At 41.4% G+C, this 25,139-nt stretch overlaps 1 protein-coding gene across 14 annotated transcripts in view; it reads left to right on the top strand.

Moving 5' to 3' along the window:
- Positions 1-25,139, top strand: part of rims1b (regulating synaptic membrane exocytosis 1b) — a 98,703-nt gene that overhangs the window by 68,925 nt on the left and 4,639 nt on the right. For 2 of the 14 annotated variants that reach the window (XM_041982550.1, XM_041982551.1), the window contains 13 exons: positions 145-255; positions 831-893; positions 1,311-1,388; positions 4,769-4,858; positions 6,740-6,817; positions 7,245-7,310; positions 8,324-8,437; positions 8,776-8,882; positions 11,123-11,226; positions 11,315-11,475; positions 15,555-15,769; positions 24,614-24,758; positions 24,926-25,038. In XM_041982550.1, the coding sequence (XP_041838484.1) occupies positions 145-255; positions 831-893; positions 1,311-1,388; positions 4,769-4,858; positions 6,740-6,817; positions 7,245-7,310; positions 8,324-8,437; positions 8,776-8,882; positions 11,123-11,226; positions 11,315-11,475; positions 15,555-15,769; positions 24,614-24,758; positions 24,926-25,038 (1,445 nt within the window). Of the gene's footprint in view, positions 1-144; positions 256-830; positions 898-1,310; positions 1,389-4,036; positions 4,157-4,768; positions 4,859-6,739; positions 6,818-7,244; positions 7,311-8,323; positions 8,438-8,775; positions 8,883-11,122; positions 11,227-11,314; positions 11,476-15,554; positions 15,770-24,613; positions 24,759-24,925; positions 25,039-25,139 lie in introns of those variants that run through there. The other 12 variants (XM_041982553.1, XM_041982554.1, XM_041982555.1 and 9 more) reach the window with 9 other exon arrangements.

A 25,139-nucleotide genomic window follows, 5' to 3' on the forward strand; every position in this document is an offset into this window, starting at 1 on the left:
TTGTCTTCTGCTTTTGTTTTTCTTTTTTGTTTGTTTATTTGTTTGTTTTTTCTTTTTTGTTTTGTACAGTTTTTTTTCCTCTCTGTGTGTGGTAGTATCTTCATTGCATACATACATTATAACTGATATATTTGATTTCTCCAGGAGTTTGGATGAGATCCACCAGAACCGCAACCACTCCCCTTCACACTACCACGAGTCCCATTTGGAGCATCAGCGCTCTGGTGACTCCGACTACGAGTACTCTGAGGACAGGTAACCTAATACTGAGATCTCTGGGATGTTTGGGGTTGTAGCTGCACACGTAGGGACAGCAACCTTTGTATCTGTGGAGCCTTTACATCAGGGGTGCCCAAGTTCGGTCCTCGGGATCTACCATCCTGCAACTTTTAGATGCAACCCCTTCTCCAACACACTTGAATCAGATGTCATCTGCATGTCATTCAGCTCTGCAGAGGCCTGGTAACGAGCCAGTCATTTGATTCAGGTGTGTTGGAGAAGGATTGCATCTAAAAGTTGCAGGATGGTAGATCTCGAGGACTGGACTTGGGCACCTCTGCTTTACATGCTAATGCTTACTTAAATTTTACAAAGTTAAATATGTTCTGCCTAATCTGTGTGTAATGAAATGTTACCAAACTAATTCAACTAACACTACTAACAGTAAAAAGCATTCTGACTTATTTAAAGACTTTGTTAAAATCTATGAATTATTGTTTCCTGGGTTCTTTCATTCATAAATTCACTTTGCCTGTCTGAGTTCCCATCCTGTTCTGTTGTGTTTTCTCGGTTCTTTTTCATTTGTTCACCCATCGTCATGGCAATGACAGTGAGGTCCCGGAGATGAACAGATCTATTCGTGGCGGGAGTGCTGAGTGCCTGCACACCAACAGGTAAAAATGATAAAATATCAACAAAAGATCCCTCCACCGTCCAGCTTTGTTTTACTGAGTATCACCATTCCCATCCGTGCCTTACTTTAACAAGCTCATCTTAACAGACCACAAGTTTTTCTGTGAACATGTGTTATTTCTGCTTTTCAGTACATGCACGAACATGAAGTTGTGTCAAATTTGCATCAAGTAACACACTCCTGCTGTCCTGTCTGTTTTATATTACCACAGCTGCATCATTAAAAACACACACAACACACTCCACACTGTTTGAGATGATAAGAGACATGGTGCTTTAATGAAAGAAAATGTATTTCATATTCTTATTTCATTCTCTGGATGTGTTCTCTCAAAGATTTTTTCCCATTTTTTTCTTGTTTTGCTTTCAATGTGCATGATATCCACTCATACAATCAGGAGCATAGGTAGATACAGCAACACACTCCCCCCCAAAATGCCCCTGTTAGTAAACGGTATCCATAAAGACATTTACAGGTAAGTGTTTCACATGTAACAACCATTCTTACCTTTTCTGACTCATTTGTGAAGTTGGTGGTCATTTAGTTGCAGCAGTGTTCAATAAAATCCCCACAAATGCTTCCAAGTTTGCTGTGCTGCTTGTGCTTGCTGTGGTTGGAGTGTCAAGTTGCTTTTGTCATGTTGCCACTGTAGCTAAACAGACAGCCTTTCCCTTCTGTGTCATCTCATCTTCTAAAAGATCATCCCAGTCATGTGTAGTTTTCAGCTCATACAATTACATGTATAGCATCTCTTATTATATTTGAAAACAAGTGCAGTCTTTCCAGAAAATGCTTAAAAAATTTGTCCACATTTCCAAAAATTAGCATTGTCACACTTCATGGTTGTAATCCTGAGATGGTAGTGTATCTGCAGGCTGTTGTTTTCTGTGGGGCGTAATTCGAGTGATGTCGCAGGAACAGAGAAAAATTTAAGCTCTAACCATGGAGATTTCTTTAGCAATGTATTTTGTAACATCTACACTAACCATGTTTACATGTTACATGTTACATCTATACCTAAGGATTTATGGGGTGAGAGTGAAGTATAAACATAAAGAATAAAAGTTGAGAGCAGCTCCTCTAAGCATTTATTTCTCAGGATGTGCAGAAAAGATCCACATAATATCTAAGGAGGCTATGATAAATGCACGCATGTGTAATTAAAAGCAAATATATTATCATCCTTAGTATGTTGTCTCAGTGCACAGGCTGTATAATATGCCAAGAGCAGTGTTCAAATTGTACAAAAGAGACATTTTTTAGATAATCTGCTTAAAATGCTACTAACTTGTCATTTTCAGACATTTGAGAAAAAGTTCTGAAAATGACTTCCAACACAGCTGCAAACAGAATATTTACAAAGCAGTTAATAATACAGATCAGCAGCAAAAATTAGCAATTATTCTACAAAGAGGTGGACAGCATTGCTTCAGTTTATAAAAACAAACTATGTGTTTATATTAATTCAAGCTAACTTTAATTTTGTAAACTGCTGCTAAATCTTCAGAATCAAGGTTATTGAGATTATACAATGAGACTGAAATCTTGCCCTTAAATTACAATCACATAAAAAATAAAGTAACATAAAAGGTTAAACTAAACCATTTAAACATGGGAAGTTTCCTGGAACACAAATAAGGACACATACTTGTATTAAATGGCAGTTTCAGTCAAGTTAGCTAACTGCTGGTTTAATGTGCAAACAGAAAAGGTACAAAGAAATTAACTGTTAAATAATCTGGTTCAGACTTTAGTGCTTTGTCAGATAGCTGCCACAAACAAATATTATCTCAGCTGTATTTTGTTTTAGGACAAAATAAACCGATTTTATGGTGGTGATTGACATGGTTAGTGTTATATTGTTGACATTAGCATTTAACTTAGAGTGCTGTGAGAAATTACACCAATAGCTAGGATGCATTCCAGCTGCATGGCTTTTTAAACAGACTTAACATTTCAACAGACAATTCCTTTTTATATTTATTTATTTATTTTGTCCAATAACAAAAGTTGAAGCTACATAATGTGTTTAGTGTTTACAAGAATAAAAATCTGAGAGTGGGGTGAGTTAAGAAGTGACTGAAGTCAAACTCAAACTGCAGTTATTTGACAAGACAAATGAGCAAAACACTGAATATGGGCCACTTTTGTTACATTTTGTGTCTGTGTTCTTCAATAATATCATAGTTTTAGCTGTCTTGATGCAGTCTGCTGCCCACATACAGTATTTGCAATGAGCAGCTGTATCTGTTCTATTACAATAACAACTCGTGAACAATATATTACATCCGTACATTTTATGGAATTGCGGTAAGTGGTAACATACCCTAACAAAAAGCCAGAAATGAAATGGAACTTAAGAATAGTTTTAAAATTCTGTGGTTTTGACTTGGAGGTAATGGGCTAAAACATACAAAAATCACTTGAATGTGTTTAGCAGATGTTGATTGTGGTTTCAGAGTCCAACTCTTACATCCTTTATTTTTCCAAACGGTACAATCATCAGTAATATTTGCTGTAATGCCTTATTCTTAGCCACCCAGACCTCCCGTATAAGCAGTTTACTCTGCTTCCCTCTGTTCTGTTTTAATCCTTATAATAGTGCTCCTATAGATTTTATGGATCTACTGTTCCCTGCTCTCCTCCACATGTGCCACACCAACAGCTTTAGATCTGTAGATTGTGTTATATAATCAGCATTACATGTAATCCCTCCATACATGTGTAAGGGGTCACTCCACAAGCGAAACTATCTCTTTGATCTTACATAATGAATTCCTCACTCTGAAGTCGCAGGCAGGATGTAGTTCATGTGTTCATGGTTTTTTGTGTGTGGCATTTCCAGCAATATCACGCAGTGGGCGAGTTTTTAATCTAAAGGCCATCCAAGTTTAACTTTTTTTTATTTTAAAGCCCCAAATTTAGCTAAGCTTAAACTGTAAATATGCATTTGTAGGGAAATCATATTTACTTATGTTGCGAATGTTCATTTCATGTGCCGTCCCTCCCCTATTCAGTCGCTGATTATTTCTGTTACTTGCATGTGTCATTTTTGTTGTCCTGTGCCTTCCTTTGCATGCGGGTTACTCCCCGCCTGTTGTTGGCGGGATTTCCTCTGCACAGCTCCACCCTCCCTGCATGCTTAAAGAACACGCCACCCCACAGGCAGGAGGGGAATGGCCCCTTGCCTCGTAGCATCCTTACGCACCGTGTGCTCAGGTTCACAGATGAGGTCACGGTTAGGTAAGAACGCAACCCCTACCACAACCTTTACTTTCCCTTTTTTGTGCCTGACAACTTGTAGCCCAGGTTTTGATGCGTTAAACAGACTCTTCAGCTCCTGCTGCCATCCTTGTGAAAAGTTTGGCCTGAAAACATTACATGCAGTGTCATGTGATAATGTTGAGCCAACCATCTGTTCAAAATGTCTATAATCACAAAGCAGCATGATGTGACACAGGACAAATATGTATGTGGCGGAATGCCCTCCATCACAAACCGTTTACCTCTTTCTCTCAGACCTGGTTTCCATGGCAACTCACCAGCATCCCATCTGAGTGATCTCACAGTGTACGAATGGAATGATTGGCCATGATAAATGGAGATAGAGTATCAGAGCCATTACATGTTATTGCACTGCCTGACAGCCTACCTGTTTCTCTCTCTCTCTCTCTCTCTGTGTGTCTCTCTCCCTCCTCTCACTGTCTTCATTTTCTGGCTTCCTGTGTGTTTTCTGTGAACATCTTCCTCCTCATCACATCTCTTTGCATTCTCTGTCTTTGTTTATCATTGTCTCCATCTGTTTCTCCCTCTGCCTTTTGCTTTACTCTCTGCTGCCATGTTGTGGCCCTGCAGCGACCTGCAGCCGTCGTTGGACAGAGTGAGGAGTGCCAGCACCACATGTCTGAGGCCAGACAACAGCTTTCACTCCCATGACAGAGACAGGTATCAGAAGCAAATTCACACAATCAATGAATCATTGTATTTAATTTAAAATAATGATTACATACTCTTATGAGCATTTCAGATCTGGTTTTCTATGGTTTACATGATTTCATTATACAGAACTTTTAGAGTGCTGCATGTCTTCACTCCACCACGTCATGTGTCCCTCTCATAACAGCACATTTTCACTCTCAGTTTGTCTCATAGTGACACCTTAGACGCCACATTTTGATATTCTGGGAATCCTGTTAGCAATTTATTTATTTATTTATTTATTTTGTGCAAAGTCTGCATTTAGAGGTTGGAGATTGGAAGAGAATAAACTCAGATAAGATTTTTAAAAAAGGAAAGAAAAAAAAAAAACTTCCAGCGTTTACTCCTGAATTTGAGTCCTCTGACTGTCATAAGTATAAATGATGGCGGTACAGGGGTGCCCAGACCCTCCATTCTTGGAATTAATAGTTGTCCCTCTGAACATTTAATTGTGAATTATACAGTTTTAAAGAATAAAACAGACTTTGAAAATATTTGGGCTAATTAAGATGAGAGACAAGGTGTCCTCCCCCCATTACTGTCTCATTGGTTTGATCTGCCTGAAAGACTCTCATGCTGCATTCAATGCCCCATGAAATTGGGATATTGGAAATTAATTACATTATTTTCAATACATTGTGGAAATATAACATCACTGCTCCTGGATTTGCTGAACTAACTTGCTATTAATAACAAATGCTTATCAGCAGTCATGAAGTTAATTTAGCATCATGGTCAGATTTAAAATACACCGCTATATCATGCTGATTCAGCACTTTAATGATGCTGAAAGTTAGCTTCTACACTGATTTCTGATGCTGGCTTTCCTAACAAAAAGACCAAATTATTAGAAGTTTTTCATTTACAGTTCAGCTACTTACTTACTTAGTTTTCACAACTTCATAACTTTGTTGGATGTTTATGCTATCACTGCACACACACTGCAGCGTTCCACGTTAGGGTTGTAGTCTATTTCAGTGTTAAAAATGACATATTTATGTTAAATTACAGACACATCCAGCCTGTTGTGTCTGAAGAAAAGGTAAACATTATTCACCACTATTTTTTTTCATACAAATGGAAGCTGAGAGCAACTATCCCTGCTAGAATTTGTTTTGTATGCTAATATCTCAGGATTAAGAAGCTCATTTTCACATGATCCACAAACTTTTCTCACTATTGTGAGAAATCAGCCTTTTGTTTTCTCTAGATAACCGCCAACTTTAAATAGTTATCACAAGATAACAAGCTTTGTTTACTCAAGGTCATGAAACAAGCAAGGTGAGCTAAAAAAAGAGAGTGGTTAGTAAGTTATTTTAATTGGTAATTGACACAAATGATCTAGATTCTATTATTCTGTTCACATCCTGGCAATTGCTTTCCTGAGCACTAACAAAGACACTCCTAACATAAACTATAATGTAATGATTAGGAGTTATCTATCTTGGCTTGACTCTATGTTAACTCTTCAATGCCTAATGTATCATGTCTGAAACATACAGTTTCTGAAATCTATTGTATCACCATTTGGTAAAAGCATTTCTCAAAACCCTCATGTATACAATCTGATATTTCTCTTCTGCCCCCTGGTGGATACCTTCTGGCATGTCACATGGTAATATGCTGTACATGTATGCAAATTATTTTTATTTTGTTGGGTCCATTATATCTTAGAGCAGATATTTAAAGGTTAAAAATGTTCAAAATATGGCTGCTCTGGGCTTCTGTACACAAGTGCTTGCAGATTTCTCACAAAATTTGAAATTTGTTGAGTCTTTCTAGTCTTCATTCACAACTAACAAGGTATTCTGGTGTTCCCACCCTGGAATACTCCTCCCGCCCCTCCAGGTGCTCCAACTCTTTGCCCCACAAGATTCCCCCAAGTCCCAGGATCTTAGTAGAACATGTGGCCCCTGAGGAAGACAGGTATACCAGGCCTGCCCCCCCCTTCTGTTGTATACTTTGCTGCTGCTCTGCTTGCCTGCTTAAACCTCCCTGACTTCTCATCTGGAAGCTTCTAGGCAGTCTAGAGAGTTTGTCTTCACAGATCTTGTGATGACAGTTTTTCTGTTTCCTGCTTCTTTGCTAAGCACCTACTCTGAGTTTCGCGACTCCTCCGCCTTTAAAACACTTTATCTGCTGTGACTTTGTTACTTGAAAATTAGAGTTGACAGTATGTGCAGTTCTCAGCTTTATAAACCATAAATTATTCCAGTGGAGTCTCAGTTTGGGTATCTTGTATTTGTTCCAACCTCTCAGCCAATTTTCGATTTTTATTTAGTGGGTGGCCATTTTCCATGTTATTTGTTTTTTCTTCCTCTCTCTCTCTTGGTGGCTGTTTGCCAATAAACAGGCAGTGTGGCAATTCATCCAGCCCAAACTGTCTATGGGACAACAGAAAAAGCCTGGAGGGAGACAGGTAAGATCATCCATTCCCTGCTCTCATTACATCATCCCTTCACTTTTTGTTTTGTCAAATGTGGTATATTATTTTGTCATTGTCATTTTCTTTGATGCTTGTGCAGCCTAATGAATAAGCTCTTTATGTCACCATACAGAGATTCAATGGCTATGAATCTGACAATCCAGAGTTTGCCCTTTTAGAGTCTTTCATGCCTTGAGTCATTGAGGTTACATGTGTGTCACAGGTCCACTGGTGACTGTCATTTTTTTGGTTTGTTACTTGGCCATCATGTCAGGTGCTCAGGTAAAACAAATTAGTAGAGATTCACCAAAACAGAGTATGAGTACTTTCATTTCTTAAGTTTTTTTTTTTTTCATGGAATTCATAATAATCTAACAGAATTCTTGGAAAGACTAAACATTTGTTGGGTGCACTTTTATACCCAATCCTGACACCCTTACCTGTCACTTTTTTATCTTCTGGTCAAAGACTCTTCTAGAACCTTTATGTCTGTATCTCAGAAACAACTTTCACTGAGTGTTTTACTGCCATGAAATTCTAGATTTCTTTTAATTTTAGAAAATTTCACCATTTTTCTAAAAATTCGTTTTGGTGTCCACAGACTTTATACATTTTATTAATATGTGTTTCAAAGAAATAAAATCCCACAGCAGCAGTGGGGACATCTTCAGTCCAGTGTAGCTTTCTGATAACACACCCCTTATGTACCAGTTTATGGTTCAAGTTAAAGAGCAGACATGTGCGCATGCTAACTTAAACCTCACATCCTAAATATTCTCAAGGTGGAAATAACTTTGGAGTTTGAATGCTTCAAACTTCCTATTAAGACCAAAAAAGACTCAAGGATGATAACCAAAATATCCAGTTGCAATCTTTTGAATCAGCAAATTGTCTCGGATCGCTAGAGTACACACTGAGCCAAAAAGAGCACAACATGCTGTGTTATTTTCAACAGCTCTTTAGTTGTTTTTTAAATGGTTTTGTTTCTTTTTATTTGCTGATACCAGTCGAATCCAGCCCACCTCTATCCTGAGGGGCAGTAGAGGGAGAGGGGGCCCCCTGAGGCCGTTTGGCGAGACAGTGCTCTCAGGGTCCTGTCCTAACTCACCACGCCTGGACAGGTGCATGCCTTTCCCTGTACCACACCTCTGCTCCCCTGTGTGCTGATTTCCTTCTCAGTGTCTCACCGAGTGGTCGTTCTGAACACACAAATATAACATTAACTGTCACATTCTGTAGATTTTCATTTTATTATTAGAACTCAAAATGTTTAAAATGCATACCAGTAAACGTGTGTACTATATGTTAACTCACCTTTTGCTTCCTTTCCTCCCCTCCTAATGTGATCTTTGTTGCTGCTGTCAGTTTGTTGGGAGATCAGTTCATTTATAGTGACTAAAAATTTGTCATATCTCAATTTTTTCCACCTGCTTGTGTGTTTCTTGATGCCGTCTCTCAGAGCACACCCTCATGGCAGCTCCTCTCCACCAACGGGGACTCCCTCTTCAGGTCGCAGGGGTCGGCAGCTGCCGCAGCTCCCTGCAAAAAGCAGCAGCATAGAGCAAGGTATGTTCCACTTCATCATACACACAAATCGATACAAACACAGGTTGTAATCTCAGTTTGTGTTTTTTGGAATAAAACAAAAGAAATCAACTTCTTTTCAGCATGAAAATGAGAGAGTGAAAATAACTGAATCTTTTTATGAGATTAAGTAAATCTGAATAATCTGCAGCTAACTCTGAAGATGTAGGTCATTTTTCAAAATTATGTCCAAATTCACTAGCAGTGCAATAATTGTTGGACCAGAATGAAAAAGCTCTGGTTTCAGAGTCTGGAGATTCCAAAATACAGCAATACTTCAAGCAGACGTCAGCTAGTTGTATTGTTCCATCCTGCAGGTACGAAAGCCTGCTGGACAGAAAGGCAGTTTTTTTATGCAAGCCCTGCAAATTATTTTACCCATTAAATGTGACATATATTTTGTTTATTTACTCAATTTTTGTGGAATATTAACTCATTAGGTTGCCTACACCTTGCTAGTACCGGGTTGGATTTTTCCTTCAGAACTGTCTTTTTTCCTTCAGTGATAAATTGAACAAGGTGTCGGAAACCCTCCTCAGAGGTTTTGCTCCAAATTGACATGACAGCATCACACAGTTGCTGCAGGTTTGTCGGCTGCATCCATGATGAGAATCTTCTGTTCCACCACATCCCAAAGCTGCTCTACTGGACTGAGATCTGGTGGCTGTGGAGGCCGTTGGAGTCCAGTGAACTTATTGTCATGTTCTAGAAAGCAGGTGGAGATGATCTGAGCTTTGTGACATGGTGCATTATCCAGCTGGAAGTAGCATCAGAAGATGCTCCACTGTGGTCATAAAGGGGTGGACATGGTCAGCAACAATACTCAGGTAGGCTGTGCTGGTTAAACCAGGCCACGTTGGTACTAAGAGGCCCAAAGTGGGTCAAGAAAATATCCTCCACACCATTACACCAGCAGCAGCCTGAACCGTTGATCCAAGGCAGGATGGATCCATGTTTTCATGATGTTTCCACCAGATTCTGAGCCTAGCATCTGAATGTGGAGCTGAAATGGAGACTCATCAGACCAGCAACGTTTCTCCATCTTCTTTTGTCCAGTGTTGGTGAGTCTGTGTTTCCTGTTCTTAGCTGACAGGAGGCACCCAGTGTGGTCTTCTGCTGCTGTAGCTTCAATGTTGGACATGTTGTGTGTTCAGAGATACTATTCTGCAGACCTTGGTTGGAACCAGTGCTGTATGGACTTCCTGTTGCCTTTCTATTATCTCAAACCAGTCTGCCCATTCTCCTCTGACCTCTGACATCAACAAGACATTCTGGTCCAGACAACTGCTGCTCACTGGATATTTTCTCTTCTTCAGAACATTCTCTGTAAACCCTAAAGATGGTTGTGTGTGAAAATTCCCGTAAATACTCGGACCAACAACCATGCTACGTTCAAAGTCACTTAAATCCTCTTTCTTCCTCGTTCTGATGCTCAGTTTGAACTTCAGCAAGTCGTCTTCGCCATGTCTACATAAGTTAATACAATGATGTGCTGCCATGTGATTGGCTGATTAGATGTGTTAACAAGCAACTGACCAGATGGAGCTGATAAAGTGGCGATAGATGTTTAGTTATGATTTTGCTGTTGCATAACTTCTGTTTTTTTTTGTGTTTGTTCATGCAATGTGGTAACCAAATACAGTGCAGCTTAAGTTTCTGCAGGCTGGAAGGGAGCAATGATTTGTAGTAAGGTGCTCTTTGAAACAACTGAGCATGAGCCTTTCATACACAGTGGCCATTAAAAAAGGCTGAAGAGATTTCTGCAGGATTACTTATTATGTAGCTGTCTCAATATTTAATCATTTACATTTTCTTATTTCTGCCAGTTTGCTTTAACCTGTGTGTCAAGTGATCAGACATATGCAGGAATAAAGGAGGGTCTGACCTAGAAGTATGACCTTACATACTGTAAACATAATTATCACTCAGTTTCTTTCACAATCCTTAAACCCCTAATCTCATCATTCCAGGGTTAAAATGCATTTAAAAGCTTTCTATAATATTTAGCACTCAAATGAAGCTAATACATTTTCCATGCCAGATATCCAACCCTTTACTCATTTAAAATGTGTGCACATGATATAATATCATGCACTGCATGCTCCACCTACTGTCAGGGACCAGATCCTGCACCCTCAAAACACTACAGCTTTTCAAAACACACATCTACTGAATCTGCTTTCTTTTTCTCTCTTTCCTTCCATCCTGTCTTTTTGTCTCAGCCCTCGCTGTAGAGGAGCGAGCCCGGCAGCTGCAGAAGACGGCACATTCCTACCGGCCTTCAGCATCCCACGAGCCAGGGATGGACCTCAAGACCAAGCGGGAGGTCAGCATCTCTGCTCTCCGATCCTCCTCACTTTCTGACTCTTATTTGTGATTTTCAGTTTGATCTCGTCCACCTCTTCTGTCTGCAGATGTATGCAGAACAGCGGCGAAGCAGTGACAACATGTCAGCCAGATCGTCAGACAGCGATATGAGCGATGCGTCGGCTCTCTCCCGTGCCAGCAGTGCCTCTCGCCTCAGTAGCAACAGCTACAAGTCCATCCAGTCAGAATGCCCCGGGCGACGGGTCAGGTCAGTGTTACATGCCAAAACCGCTTTTCGTTCCACATCGTTGTCTTTATTCTTTTTTTATTTAATCCTATATGACTTTATGTGCTTTAATGCATGCTAATCACTGTGTGTCTTGATTTTTTTTTTTTTTTTTTTTTTTTTTTTTTCTTTTCCTGCACGCTGCATGTTGCATGTTACATGCTCTGTCTTCTCCACCCACACACTCGCATATAAACACACACACACTGTATGGGGATTTAAAACAAACTCAGATCGAAGTCGTTAGAGGAGGAGAAGAAGGACAGAAGGATCTCATGGGGGGTAAATGGAGAGGAGCAGAGAAGGAAGGCGGCAGGAAAGAGACGTTTCTCTGCAGAGTTGAAGCGCAGGAGACATACTGTAGCAGGAGACACGAGGGAGTCCAGGTAACAATGATGCTCTGACCCCTCCATTGAGTATCCCATCAAACACTCACCAGATGTTTGCATTTTCTATCTTCTATGTTCTCTCATTTTTGTGCTTTGTAACACATTTAAACCTGCAACTCCACCTTGTTCTCTCCATGCTATGCCAGTTTAAAGTTAAATGATTTCTTAAAGAGCTAAAAACATGTGGATCTCTTCATGAAGAGTCATCCTCAGTCCATGAAAGCAGTTATTTTTACATCAGAGTGAATAACCTTTGTGACCTTTTTATCTGTACTTCATCAGGCCAGAAAGCTTCGATTTAAAAAGAAACATGCAATAAAAACAAGGTTGTAGGTCAGAAAAAAGTTATGGAGCCAGGCAGGCTCTGATGGAAGATGCAGGGTTTTTTTTATGTTAAAAAGCTAAATCATCCCTAAAGGTATAGTAAAGTAAAACATGAATAAATAATGCAGGATGATTTGCAGATAATTAAACTCAAAAGCATAAACTGAAAATAAAACATGGAAAATATCTACTCATTACTTGTAATTTTCATCTAATTCCATTCAAGTTCAGTAGAAACATTATGGGAGGCAAACATTAAAATTCATGACCAACATAACTGCCGGCTCACAATGTTTACATGTTTAACCAGGGAGGTTAGTTTTCATTGTGACATAAAAAAAAAATCCCAGGAGCATTGTTTATGTAGCTTCTGTTTAGTCCTCAGCTGAGATGAATGGTCTGAAAACAAAGCAACATGGCTTCTGACCCCGAGTGTCATTTAATTTAAGCTATGGATAAACAGTAGCTCAAAGTTAGTTATCCAAACATAAGCTCCATGATTTCAACATTTTCATTGTAATATGTTTTAACCAACTTTAATTTTCTCCTTTAAAACAAAAAATAAAAAAAAATCATTTATAAAAAATACATGCCGCATGTCAAATGTTGAGACTGAGAAATTAGATTTTATTTAAAATATCTGCACAGTTTAGTTTGAATTTGATGTCAGTACCGAGTGTTCATTTTTTTATGCCATTGTGCTTTTATTTCCTGTCCTGACAGGTCTGCATCATTTCAGATCACGAATGTGCAGAATGTGGTTTGTGTTTCTGAAATAAACAAAACTTTCCCTGACAGATACAGCAGATGTTGCCCTGAAACCTGTATGTTGTCTGCACATTACCAGTGGCAGACGCACTAATGCTACTAATTTTCCCATGGGGATAAATAAAATATCTTTATCTAATTCATGCTCGTACCATCACAAATAACAAACTGAAATGTCTCTTTTCTTTCATCTGGAGGATGCAGAGCGTTGTTTTTTACTTTGTTTTGGTCCAACCAAAATTAGCTCAGGATCACAGAGGACATCAGCCTTTTTTAATCTTGGTTCAGCAGTTCTATTTTCCCATTTATCTTATTTAAATAAGTTTAAATAAGTTTAGACTGATTCTGTTTAGACTGGTGTTTGACACACAAGTTGTATTTTGGTAGACATGATGGGACAGGAGGTGTTCTCTGAAGCTTCTAGTGTCACAGTGCATGGAGGGAGTGGGACACAAATGCAGGGTGAGACACAGGAAGCAGATGGATGTAGGGATCACTAAAGGCACTGCATAGGCAGGATAAACAGAATGTAACATAATGCTCAAAAAATAAAACTAAAAGGCAACAACAAGGAAGGAGACACTGGAGAAACGACAACAATCTGGCAGCGAGCAAAAGAAACTATATACACTGAGGAGAACTATTTAAATGAGGTGATGCAAATTAGCAATTAAAACCAGAAGTGATGAACAGGAACTGAACATAATACAGAAGGGGATAAACCTACAAAATAAAACAAAAGAAGACAAATGACTGAGACAACAAAAACCAGAAACCTAAAAGACAACAGATCAACAAGAACTAAACCAAAAACCCACAGTTCATGACATCGAGAGACTTTTGAAGGTATGCTCTGATAATATTTGGTATCTCATACCACAGTCTGACCTCGTTCATAGCAGTGGCAGAACCAGACGATGTTCCAGACAGGTTACAGTAGTCTGAGTTTGCAGTGAACTGTGTTCGCTGTTGATGGTTTTCCACCTCAGATCTTTTAGTTTTGATGTAGCATTTTTGGAGTGCCTGAACATCATGAACAGTCAAAAATGGACCAATAACTAAATATAAAATAAACAACTTAACTAAATCTAAACATTTGCAAATAATGATTGAAGTTCAGCTTAGCTGAAACACAGTAAAAAATCCTGTGCAGCATTACAAACACACCAACTCCTGGCTAAGCAGTAGCAGTGGGCTGACAGAGACAAATGACCCCGTCTCAGAGAACCAGGTGGTGATGTAGTGCAGCTTATTAGCTGGCTAATGTATTTAGGTCTGGGAGGACAAGGGAGGGGGCCCATTCTTTACACCCTTACAGCAGATCAGTCCTCACAGAGTGATGTAAAAACACAGGCCTCAAACTCTTTGTGGAGTCAAAGATGAGAGGTGTGTGTTTGTCTTTACTTCATTTATCAAGAAATGAAAGGAACATTACCACATGCCAGAACCAAAATGGTCTTAAGAGCCAGGATGACGCTGATCTCTAACAGCCTCTAAAGCATCAATGTGGTCAGAGGAGTCTGACTGTCTGATGTCAAAACTTCAACAAACCTGAATTTGACAAGTAGATCATAGAATTAGAGTGAAAGGTTGATCTGCAAGCACTGCAGATCTTGGGTCAGTTTTCTCTCAGATCAGGATGGACTTGTCTGGGTTTAGTTGGAACTCAGATCTGTTTCAGGATGGAAATGGTTGGTTGCTCTGGATAACATGAACATTTGAACTCTTTTATCTCTGTTATTGCCTTTGTTTATTAGTCTTCAGACCTCCTACACATGCCTGCCTTTTTAATACTTAATTTTAGATAATTCACTTTAATACTGCTCCTTGAAGCTTCTTTCATAATCTTCAGATTTCTGAATTTGAGCGGAAAAAGTTTATGTATGTAGACTGATTTATTTTTTGTTTATGTGTTTGTGTGTTTGTTAAATCCCTCCTGCATGTCTTAGATCCCTCCTTGCATGTTTCCTGTGCTGTGACTGCCTGGACCCCCACCATCCTGCAGATCCTGCCCTTCCACCCCACTTCTGCTCAGCCCGTCATTCCCTAACTCCCCTACAGGGGGTAGTGGAGAGGCCTCAGACCACCCTCCCTCTTCCCTCTGGTTCCCCACCTCCTGTGGGCCCACAGGGGTCAGAGATTGTGGGTGATAGGGGCAGCGTTGCTGGACTCTCCTGCAGCACATTGATCCCATCTGAGGGGACGGACATGCGTTGGTTCCTCCCAAACTCTAGGAGACAGCATCGCTCATTGTGTCGCTTCTGCTCACATGTAGTAGCTTGTTTTAGAAGAATAAACTTCAATTCATGATATCATGAGTCTCAGACAGCTTTTTTTTCTGTAATGGTTTAGTATAATTGTAGATTATGTCATCAGTTTGGGACCTCAGCTGCTTCCTCATGTTGTTTGAATTTCCTTTTTATTAAAAATGACACCTCAAAATGTCATTTTGAAAGTTAACCCTCCACTTCCTCTCAACAACCATGCCATTAGTTATGTTTTGCCAGAAGAAAGGTATGCTGTAAGTTAGAGGAGCTTAACATGACAGGTAACAGTTCACCAAGCGTCCTCTCCCTTTAGTCGGCAGGTCCGGTCGATGAGTCGCAGCATGCTGAAGAGCTCCAGCGTGAGTGGAGAGATCTACACGCAGGAGCGCACCGATGGTAGCCAATCAGACACCGCGCTGGGCACGGTGGGCGGCGGCAGCAAGAAGAGACGTTCCAGTCTAAGTGCACGGGTGGTGGCCATCGTCGGCAACCGTCGCAGCCACAGCACCTCACAGATCAGTGGTCCCGGTGAGTTTCTATAGCAACCTGATCCTATGTGATCTAGCTGTGGGAATTTTCCAACAATGCTGTCATCATAAACATTATTATTCGGAATTATTCTTGGCTGGTTTCAAAATTAAATACGTCATGAAGTTCATCTTGCGAATTCACACTGGCGCTGTTTAGTCCATTTTAGGTGTACCACTTAAGTTTCCACTTCCATGAATATTCTGGCCCAAATCAAATAAATGGCTCGTTACCAGGGCTCTGCAGAGCTGAATGACATGCAGATGAGAGAATTCAGCCTTTTGATTCAGGTGTGTTGGCGAAGGGATGCATCTAAAAGTTGCAAGATAGTAGCTCTTGAGGACTGGACTTGGACATCTCTGATTTTGAACATTTGCTGGTATGGGTGACATTTTCCCGATATATTCTGTAATGTCTGATTCTACTGTTGACCTATTTCCTACCTATTGATAAATCATACAAAAAAACAGAGATGTCAACAAGGAGTCATTTCCTTGGTGGGAACTGTTGTGAAGTTTATTTTAAGTCACAAAAGTAAAAAAAAATAAAAAGGCAGCATAACTCTCTGGGGTTGAGGGACACGCTGGCGTGTCCAAATCACATAACTGATTTAAGATGACATAACAGCAAGATGCAGCCACACACGAGTCTCCATTTCAACTTCTGTCAACATGCAGACTTCAAACTTTAAACCAGTTATTAATCTGTTGATAGAGCAAATGAAACCAGATTTATTTAAAAAAATGTACAGCATACTTTTTAGAAAGAAAAAAGACCCTTATGATGATGAAAAAACAAGGACCAAGGTTTCCCTTGCCCGGACGCGGGTCACCGGGGCCCTCCTCTGGAGCCAGGCCTGGAGGTGGGGCACGGAGGCGAGCGCCTGGTGGCCGGGCCTTTGCCCATGGGGCCTGGTCGGGCTCAGCCCGAAAGGGAGACATGGGCCTCTCCTCCCGTGGGCTCACCACCTACAGGAGGGGCCATAGGAGTCGGGTGCATTGTGAGCTGGGCGGCTGCCAGTGGTGGGGACCCTGGCGGTCTGATCCTCGGCTGCAAAAGCTAGCTCTAGGGACGTGGAATGTCACCTCTCTGGCGGGGAAGGAGCCTGAGCTGGTGCGCGAGGTTGAGCGGTTCCGGCTAGATATAGTTGGACTCGCCTCGACGCATGGCTTGGGCTCTGGAACAACTGCCCTCGAGAGGGGCTGGACCCTCTTCCATTCTGGAGTTGCTCCCGGTGAGAGGCGCCGAGCAGGTGTAGGCCTGCTCATTGCCCCCCAACTTGGCGCCTGTACTTTGGGGTTTACCCCGGTGGACGAAAGGGTAGCCTCCCTCCGCCTTCGGGTGGGGGAATGGGTCCTGACCGTTGTTTGTGCCTATGCACCAAATAGCAGTTCAGAGTACCCACCCTTTTTGGAGTCCTTGGGGGGGGTGTTGGAGAGCACTCCTTCTGGGGACTCCCTCGTTCTGCTGGGGGACTTCAATGCTCACGTGGGCAATGACAGCGAGACCTGGAGGGGCGTGATTGGGAGGAACGGCCCCCCTGATCTGAATCCGAGTGGTGTTTTGTTGTTGGACTTCTGTGCTCGTCATGGATTGTCCATAACGAACACCTTGTTCAGACATAAGAGTGTCCACATGTGCACTTGGCACCAGGACACTCTAGGCCGCAGTTCGATGATCGACTTTGTAGTCGTGTCGTCGGACTTGCGGCTGCATGTCCTGGACACTCAGGTGAAGAGAGGGGCGGAGCTGTCAACTGATCACCACTTGGTGGTGAGTTGGCTCAGATGGTGGGGGAGGATGCCGGTCAGGCCTGGCAGACCCAAGCGTGTTGTGAGGGTCTGCTGGGAACGTCTGGCAGAGTCCCCTGTCAGAAAGAGTTTCAACTCCCATCTCCGGCAGAGCTTCAACCATGTCCTGGGTGAGGCGGGGGACATTGAGTCCGAATGGGCTGTGTTCCGTGCCTCTATTGCCAGCCGGCAGTAAGGGATGCCATCAAGCAGAAGAAGGAGTCCTATCGGGCTTTTTTGGCCTGTGGGACTCCAGAGGCAGCTGATGGGTATCGGCGGGCTAAGCGGAGCACAGCTTCGGCGGTCGCTAAGGCAAAAGCTTGGGCATGGGAGGAGTCTGGAGAGGCCATGGAGAATGACTTCCGAACAGCTTCGAGGAGATTCTGGTTCACCATCCGGTGGCTCAGGAGGGGAAAGCAGTGCTCCGTCAACACTGTGTACAGTGGAGATGGAGGGCTGCTGACCTCGACTCGAGACGTTGTGAGGCGGTGGAGGGAATACTTCGAAGACCTCCTCAATCCCACCAACACGTCTTCTGATGAGGAAGCAGAATCTGGGGTAGCTGGTGCTGGCTCGCCCATCTCTGGGGCTTAGGTCGCTAAAGTGGTTAAAAATCTCCTTTGTGGCAAGGCCCCGGGGGTGGACGAGGTCCTGCCCGGTGTTCCTTAAGGCTCTGGATGCTGTAGGGCTGTCTTGGTTGACACGCCTCTGCAGCATCGCGTGGACATCAGGGACAGTCCCCCTGGACTGGCAGACTGGGATGGTGGTCCCCCTCTTCAAAAAGGGGGAGGGTGTGCTCCAACTACAGGGGGATCACACTCCTCAGCCTTCCCGGTAAGGTCTATTCAGGGGTGCTGGAGAGGAGGGTCCGTTGGATAGTCGAACCTCGGATTGAGGAGGAGCAGTGTGGTTTTCGTCCCGGTCGTGGAACAGTGGACCAGCTCTACACCCTCTTTGGGGTCTTTAAAGGGGGCATGGGAGTTTGCCCAACCAATCTACATGTGTTTTGTGGATTTGGAGAAGGCATTTGACCGTGTTCCCCGGGGACTCCTGTGGGGGGTACTCCGGGAGTATGGGGTGCCGGACTCGCTTGTAAGAGCTGTCCGGTCCCTGTACGACCAGTGTCAGTGCTTGGTCCGCATTGCCGGCAGTAAATCAGAATCATTTCCAGTGCGGGTTGGACTCCGCCAAGGCTGTCCTCTGTCACCTATTCTGTTCATAACTTTTATGGACAGAATTTCTAGGTGCAGCCGAGGTGTGGAGGGGATCCGGTTCGGTGGCCTCAGGATTGGGTCTCTGTTGGCTTCATCGGGACGTGACCTCCAGCTCTCACTGGAGCGATTCGCAGCCGAGTGTGAAGCGGCTGGGATGAGAATCAGCACCTGCAAGTCCGAGACCATGGTCCTCAGCCGGAAAAGGGTGGAGTGCTCTCTCCGGGTCTGCGATGGGGTCCTGCCCCAAGTGAAGGAGTTTACATATCTCGGGGTCTTGTTCACGAGTGAGGGAAGGATGGAGCGGGAGATCGACAGGCGGATTGGTGCGGCGTCCGCAGTGATGCGGGCTCTGCATTGGTCTGTCGTGGTGAAGAGGGAGCTGAGCCAAAAGGCAAAGCTCTCGATTTACCGGTCGATCTACGTTCCCACCCTCACCTATGGTCATGAGCTGTGGGTAATGACCGAAAGAACGAGATCTCGAATACAAGCGGCTGAAATGAGTTTCCTCCGCAGGGTGGCCGGGCTCTCCCTTAGAGATAGGTTGAGAAGCTCAGTGATCCGGGAGGGGCTCAGAGTAGAGCCGCTTCTCCTCCACATCGAGAGGAGCCAGATGAGGTGGCTCTGGCATCTGGTCAGGATGCCTCCTGGACGCCTCCCTGGTGAGGTGTTCTGGGCACGTCCCACCGGAAAGGGGCCCCGGGGCAGACCCAGGACACGCTGGACGGACTACATCTCTCGGCTGGCCTGGGAACGTCTCGGGATCCCTTCAGATGAGCTGGTGAATGTGGCCAGGGGGATGGAAGTCTGGGTTTCCCTGCTTAGGCAGCTGCCCCCGCGACCCGACTCCGGATAAGCGGAAGAAAATGGATGGATGGATGGATGGATGGCATACTTTTTATGTGTATTATACTGTAACATTTGGTGTAGGAAGATTGGCGATTCTAAGGAAAGTGCTTGCAAGCAAGAAAAATAAATGTAAGAAAAGTCTAGAAAAAACTAACACCCACATCTCGATTGGTGGAAAAATTCAACACATCAACCAATAAAACAATTATGACAACATGATACATATAGCTGCTGTGGAAGAGGGGGAGTGGTGGGAGTGATGTTGACAAAAATCCACCTAATGCTGAGCTTACACTAAACGATTTTCATAGTCACAGACTAAAAACCAAAAGTCTTTAGTAAATCTCTGAGTATTACTGGAGTCACAGCGTGCTCCCATCATCTCAATCATTAGGTTTAAAGTGATAATATGCACTGTTTCACATCAGTATTCCCATAGTCTTGGATCGCAGTGACGTAACACAATCAACAACCAATAGATGAGCTCTGACAAAAGCAGAAACAGGTACCCTGACACAGCAACCACTGAAAACAGACCGAAAAAAAAAAAAAAAAGAGACGAACAAGAAGCAGTGATGAAACGTTGTAGGTGGACCTTCCAGAAAGAGAAGCGAATAGTTATTAAGAATAAATGTCTGCTGTGGATCATTTATGTGTTACAGTGTAATGATCTAACAAATGAGAGAAGAATAGAAAACTCATTCATCCCTCCAGATGTTAATGAGTTGGTGTAACTCCTGGTGGAGATGCAAAGCCACACTTAATTAAATAATAATGAAGTGTAATTCCTTATTGATCCTGGAGAGAAACACTCCCCTTGTTTGCTTTGCAGTTGGCAGATCAGCCCTTTTCAATATCAACTGTCCAACATATCACAAAAATTGCAAAAAGGATCTAGTTGTAGCCTATTAAATAGTGACCCAAAAGATTTACAGTCTCTGTCAAAACTCAGTCTGAGACTAGGCTAAGACTTAAAACTCTAAACATTTGTCTTTAGATGTGAGCAGGTGTGAGCAGGTAGTTTTCTGGAGTCTTTTGCTAATCTTTTTAGTCTTCTGAAGTACGCCCAGCATAAAGCAGATTGAAGTGCTGCCTCCTGGTGGACAGGAGGACTAACAACACCCTGGAAACGTCAGTCCTGTCAGGAACTGTTTTTTGGAGCGGAACAAATCATTTATGTGGCATCTTTTGGTGATAACTAATTGTTTTGCAAATAGTTGTACAAAACCACCTGAGACATTTGATGCATTTTTATATAAGTAGTTGTTTATAACTTCACTGTTTGTAAATTAGCTTTTAAAATAAACTGTTTCTGTTTGCATTGTAAGTTATAATACTAATACTAATACTAATAATACTACTACTACTAACAACAACAACAAAAACAACAACAACAATAATAATAATAATAATAATGAAATAGATTTGTATAGAGCTTTTAATGGCACTCAAAGCTTTTTACATTGTTTCTATTATTCATTCACTCCTCATTTATACTTGCTAATGGTAGCTCCATGTGTAGCCTCAGCTGTCCTGGGGCAGACTGATGGAAACGTGGCAGCCACTCTGTGCCAACAGCCTCTCAGACCACCACTGAATTATTCATACGGATTCATACACCAGTGATGCCAACACTGGAGGCAAGGAGGGTGAAGTTAATCATATTTGTGTTTTTCACATTTTAAAGTCAAACTTTTTTAAACGTATATTTTAGTTTTTGTGGGATTTTAGTCCAGTGTGTTAATGCAGATTATCAAAATAATAATTATAATAAACTGTAAACTCACACATGTGAGTTTGTAATAAAAAATATGCCAAACAAGGCAGGCAGACAGTTTAAAAAGGTAAAATGAAAGTAGACAAAAATAGCCATTTATACCCTTGACCCCAGAGAACAATGAATGTAAAATCTCAAATTTCTTTGTCTTCTCCAAATAAAACATCAAAGCAGTAGTAGAACATTATCAATTTCCTGCTTTCTTAAGGACAAGAAAGAAAATGCAATACAGCCGCTTCCTTTTCAGCCATGTCTTCACAGCTCTGTTTAGACTTGACTCCGCCTTTTTTTTCTAAGGGCTTCTGGCTTTTTAGAGTTTAGTGCTGCTGCTTTGTCCTACAATAATATGTTAATAATCTTTTAAGCCAAAGAGTTCACACTACCACACACCAAACCAATGGAAAAAAGTAGCAGTTTTATGCTTAAATACCTAAATTTTCCTCATCTGCAGTGCAGACGTGGACAGTTGGGGCTGAATCAGTTCAGTGAAGTTAAGTGAAGTAGTTTTTTTCATCTTTGAGTGGGCGACCACTTACTGCAAAACTTTCAAACACTGATTTTTTTTTTTTTTTTTTCTGTATGTCCCCTTTAAATCAGATCAGAGTGACATTAAGTCACAGGTGTCTTTTTTAAATTAATATTTTTGTATATTTTGTCGGGCTGAATAGGCTTTATAAAAGAGTTTAAAACCCAATCTAAATCCAGAATTCAGCTGGACTGACAAGCAAATCCACAGGAAATTGAAAGTATGAATGTGTTGCATACACTGACCATCTTACACTTTGTCCTGAGGAGTAAAAAGCACTCAACTCCAAGTGTCCTTTAGTTGTGTAAAACATCAAATCCTCGGCTGCCTCAAACAATCCAGTGAAAAATTTCTGGGAGTTTCAGCTGAAAGACGCTCGCAGCTCATCTTACAGTCACATAATCCAGCATCCACTTCGTACTTGAAAGCCAAAAGCTGCACTTTGAGTCTTTGTAGTGGACATAAAAGCTATTAGAGGGCATTAGGCCTGGGGTGGTTTCTCATTGCCCTCACCTCTGCTGAGACAGAGGAGAGGAGGTGGAGGCAGAAAAGATATCAGCCTTAATTTGAAAACTCTCTGCTGGTCATGATGGACGACAGCAGATGCAGGTAAGACAAACTCAGTATTTAATTTCATGATTATAATGTAACTATAAGATGTAGCATGCTGGGTTATAATATCAGCGCTTCAAGAGTGGAGAGAGGCTCATAAATACTGCTTTACTTGATGATGGAACCAGTCCGAGGTGCCACACAGGGATATTTATGCCTAACAATTTCCTGTTTATGTTGATTACGGGATTGAGCTGAGCATGGGTGTGACTTTGACTTTGCTTCACATGAGAGATCACAGAGTCCGGAGCTCGATCTTGTGATATTTAACTCTGTGTGACCACCAATGACGCTCACAGATTAGACTTATCCTGCAGTTTGGTGTGTTTTACAGTCACGTTTCTCTTTTTCTAGGTTTTTTTTTGTTTGTTTGTTTGTTTTTTCTCCTGTTAATTGCCGATATTTAACTGCATTTACAAGGAATTGTGTGTGATATAAAAACTCAGTTTAGAGGAAAGTTTGGAAGTTTAGAATTTGCAACAAAAATGTAAATTGATCAATTGTTCATTGTTTGAACCTTTATTTAACAGACATGAGAAGAAATAAATCATTTTCTGTATCTTAATTGACTTTTAATATTTGGAAAATATTTTCTTTTATAAAAGTATAATTAAATGCAGTAACACACACAGAAAAGTTGGACAGATGTTTGCCTTTGTGTTACATTAGTTTTCTTTTCCTCGTTTCAAGTTAATCAGCTCCTAAAATCTCTTTATTTTCATGTGTTGGTAATTCAAATTATTGTTATTATAGGTGGTCGGAGAGGCTGTTGGCACAGATTGGCTGCTGGAAAATTAGTCTTCATTCTTTACTTTATCTAGACGTAAAAAAATAAAATTCCCATGCTTAGAGTGCACAGGTCAGAAATCCATCAGAAATAACAGCTTTTGTGACTTTTGTGACAAGAATGATTGACTGCGTTTCATTGATCTATAATTAATCTTTTGGCCTTAAAGCTGCAAAGACATATCAGAGATGGACTTCACCATTAGACGAATGTCTATTTGCCCCCAAGCTACCAGTGGCCCCTATAAAATGCCCAATCAAATCACTTTTCTTTTTTCTTCTTAATTTTTTTTAGCATATAGCATTTTAAGCTAAAAGGGAATAAAAATGTTGCAGTGAAGAACAAGAGATTATATTAGAGCTGTCTTACTTACAAACTGTCAGTTCAATTTAATGAACATTATGCCCCAAACACTATATAAATAAATGTTACAGCCTAAAAAAAAAAGAAGTTAAAGAAGTTAAAGAAGTTAAGCAATGATGGGTTCACTAACGTGGATATATGGCACAATCTTTTTCTGCTGCAGCACCAACATTGTTGTTTTAAAATTTGCTTTATAAGTAGATTTGGAAACTGCTCCAAACTGCTGGAAAGAAATCTATTGAAAATTGTGAACCATCTTAGAGACCTTAACCATGCATTTCATGGCTGAAACATGGTTTGGTCATGCAGGTTTCAGTAATTATAAAAGACTAAATTTTTTTTTTTGATAAAGCCTCTTTGTAAAATTGATCAAACAGAAAGTTATTTTGCTCAGTTTATGTCAAATAAATAAAAGTGGCTTCTACACTGTTGGTCTGTATTTGTGGAACTTTGCATGGAGAAAGTGTGAAGTTGGAATTATTTGCATCATGGGAAATAAAGATTCAGAACTCCAAAGCAGCCTTTTAATGACCTGCTGTCAGTTATGTGAGTAAAAATCTGCCTTTCAGCTGGAACAAAGCATAAAAATGATGAATGATGGGTGATATAAGTCCAGATGTTGCACAAGCAGAAACTCAGCAATTCATCATTTTTACACCTTTATCTGTACTTGCAGATTAAGTAAATTATTTTTAGCTGCATCTTTATCCATCATAAATAATATTAATAGTTTTTTTTTCCTTTTTTATAAAAAAAGATTTTAAAAAATTTAAAAAGAGTCATAATTTAGTCTTTTTCAGATCATTAAACTAATGTATAAACAGCTTCTGTTGACCTTTTGTCTCCCTCAGAAGAATAAAATGTATTTGTCGCTTGGACCTCACGACTGAAGACCTGATGGCTGTTTCTGTGTCTTCTCCTTCACCCAGAAGGAAAGAGTAAGAAGGAGAAGGGTGCCCCCATCCAGAGGAGCACAGAGACTGGCATGGCCGTGGAACTGACCCGGAACATGAGCCGCCAGCCCAGCAGAGAGTCCAACAACGGCAGCATGAACAGCTGCAACTCTGAGGGAAAGTCAGTAAACCACAAAAACCACTTACACAAACAAATCCTGCAGAGAAGTTCACTCAAGCTGCGTCGTATCCAGGCAGAAACAGCAGTTCTAGTTTCAGTGTGAACACTTACATCCTCCTCCAGGATACAGTGAACAGATGATGATGGTTTGTTGCTTTCTGTGATAGTTTGATCTTCTCCGGAGTGAATCTGGGTGCCAGCAGCCAGTTCAGTGACTTCCTGGATGGACTGGGACCAGCTCAGTTAGTCGGCAGACAAACACTGGCTACTCCTGCCATAGGTATGAAACTGCTCAGGCGGATCTCTTCTCTGCATTTGCTGTCTTTTGTTTTCCTGTCTCTTATTGTTTCCTTGTAATTATCTTGTTGATACAGATCTGTC

This window comes from Melanotaenia boesemani, chromosome 4 (assembly GCF_017639745.1).
Source record: "Melanotaenia boesemani isolate fMelBoe1 chromosome 4, fMelBoe1.pri, whole genome shotgun sequence".
Classification (NCBI taxonomy): domain Eukaryota; kingdom Metazoa; phylum Chordata; class Actinopteri; order Atheriniformes; family Melanotaeniidae; genus Melanotaenia; species Melanotaenia boesemani.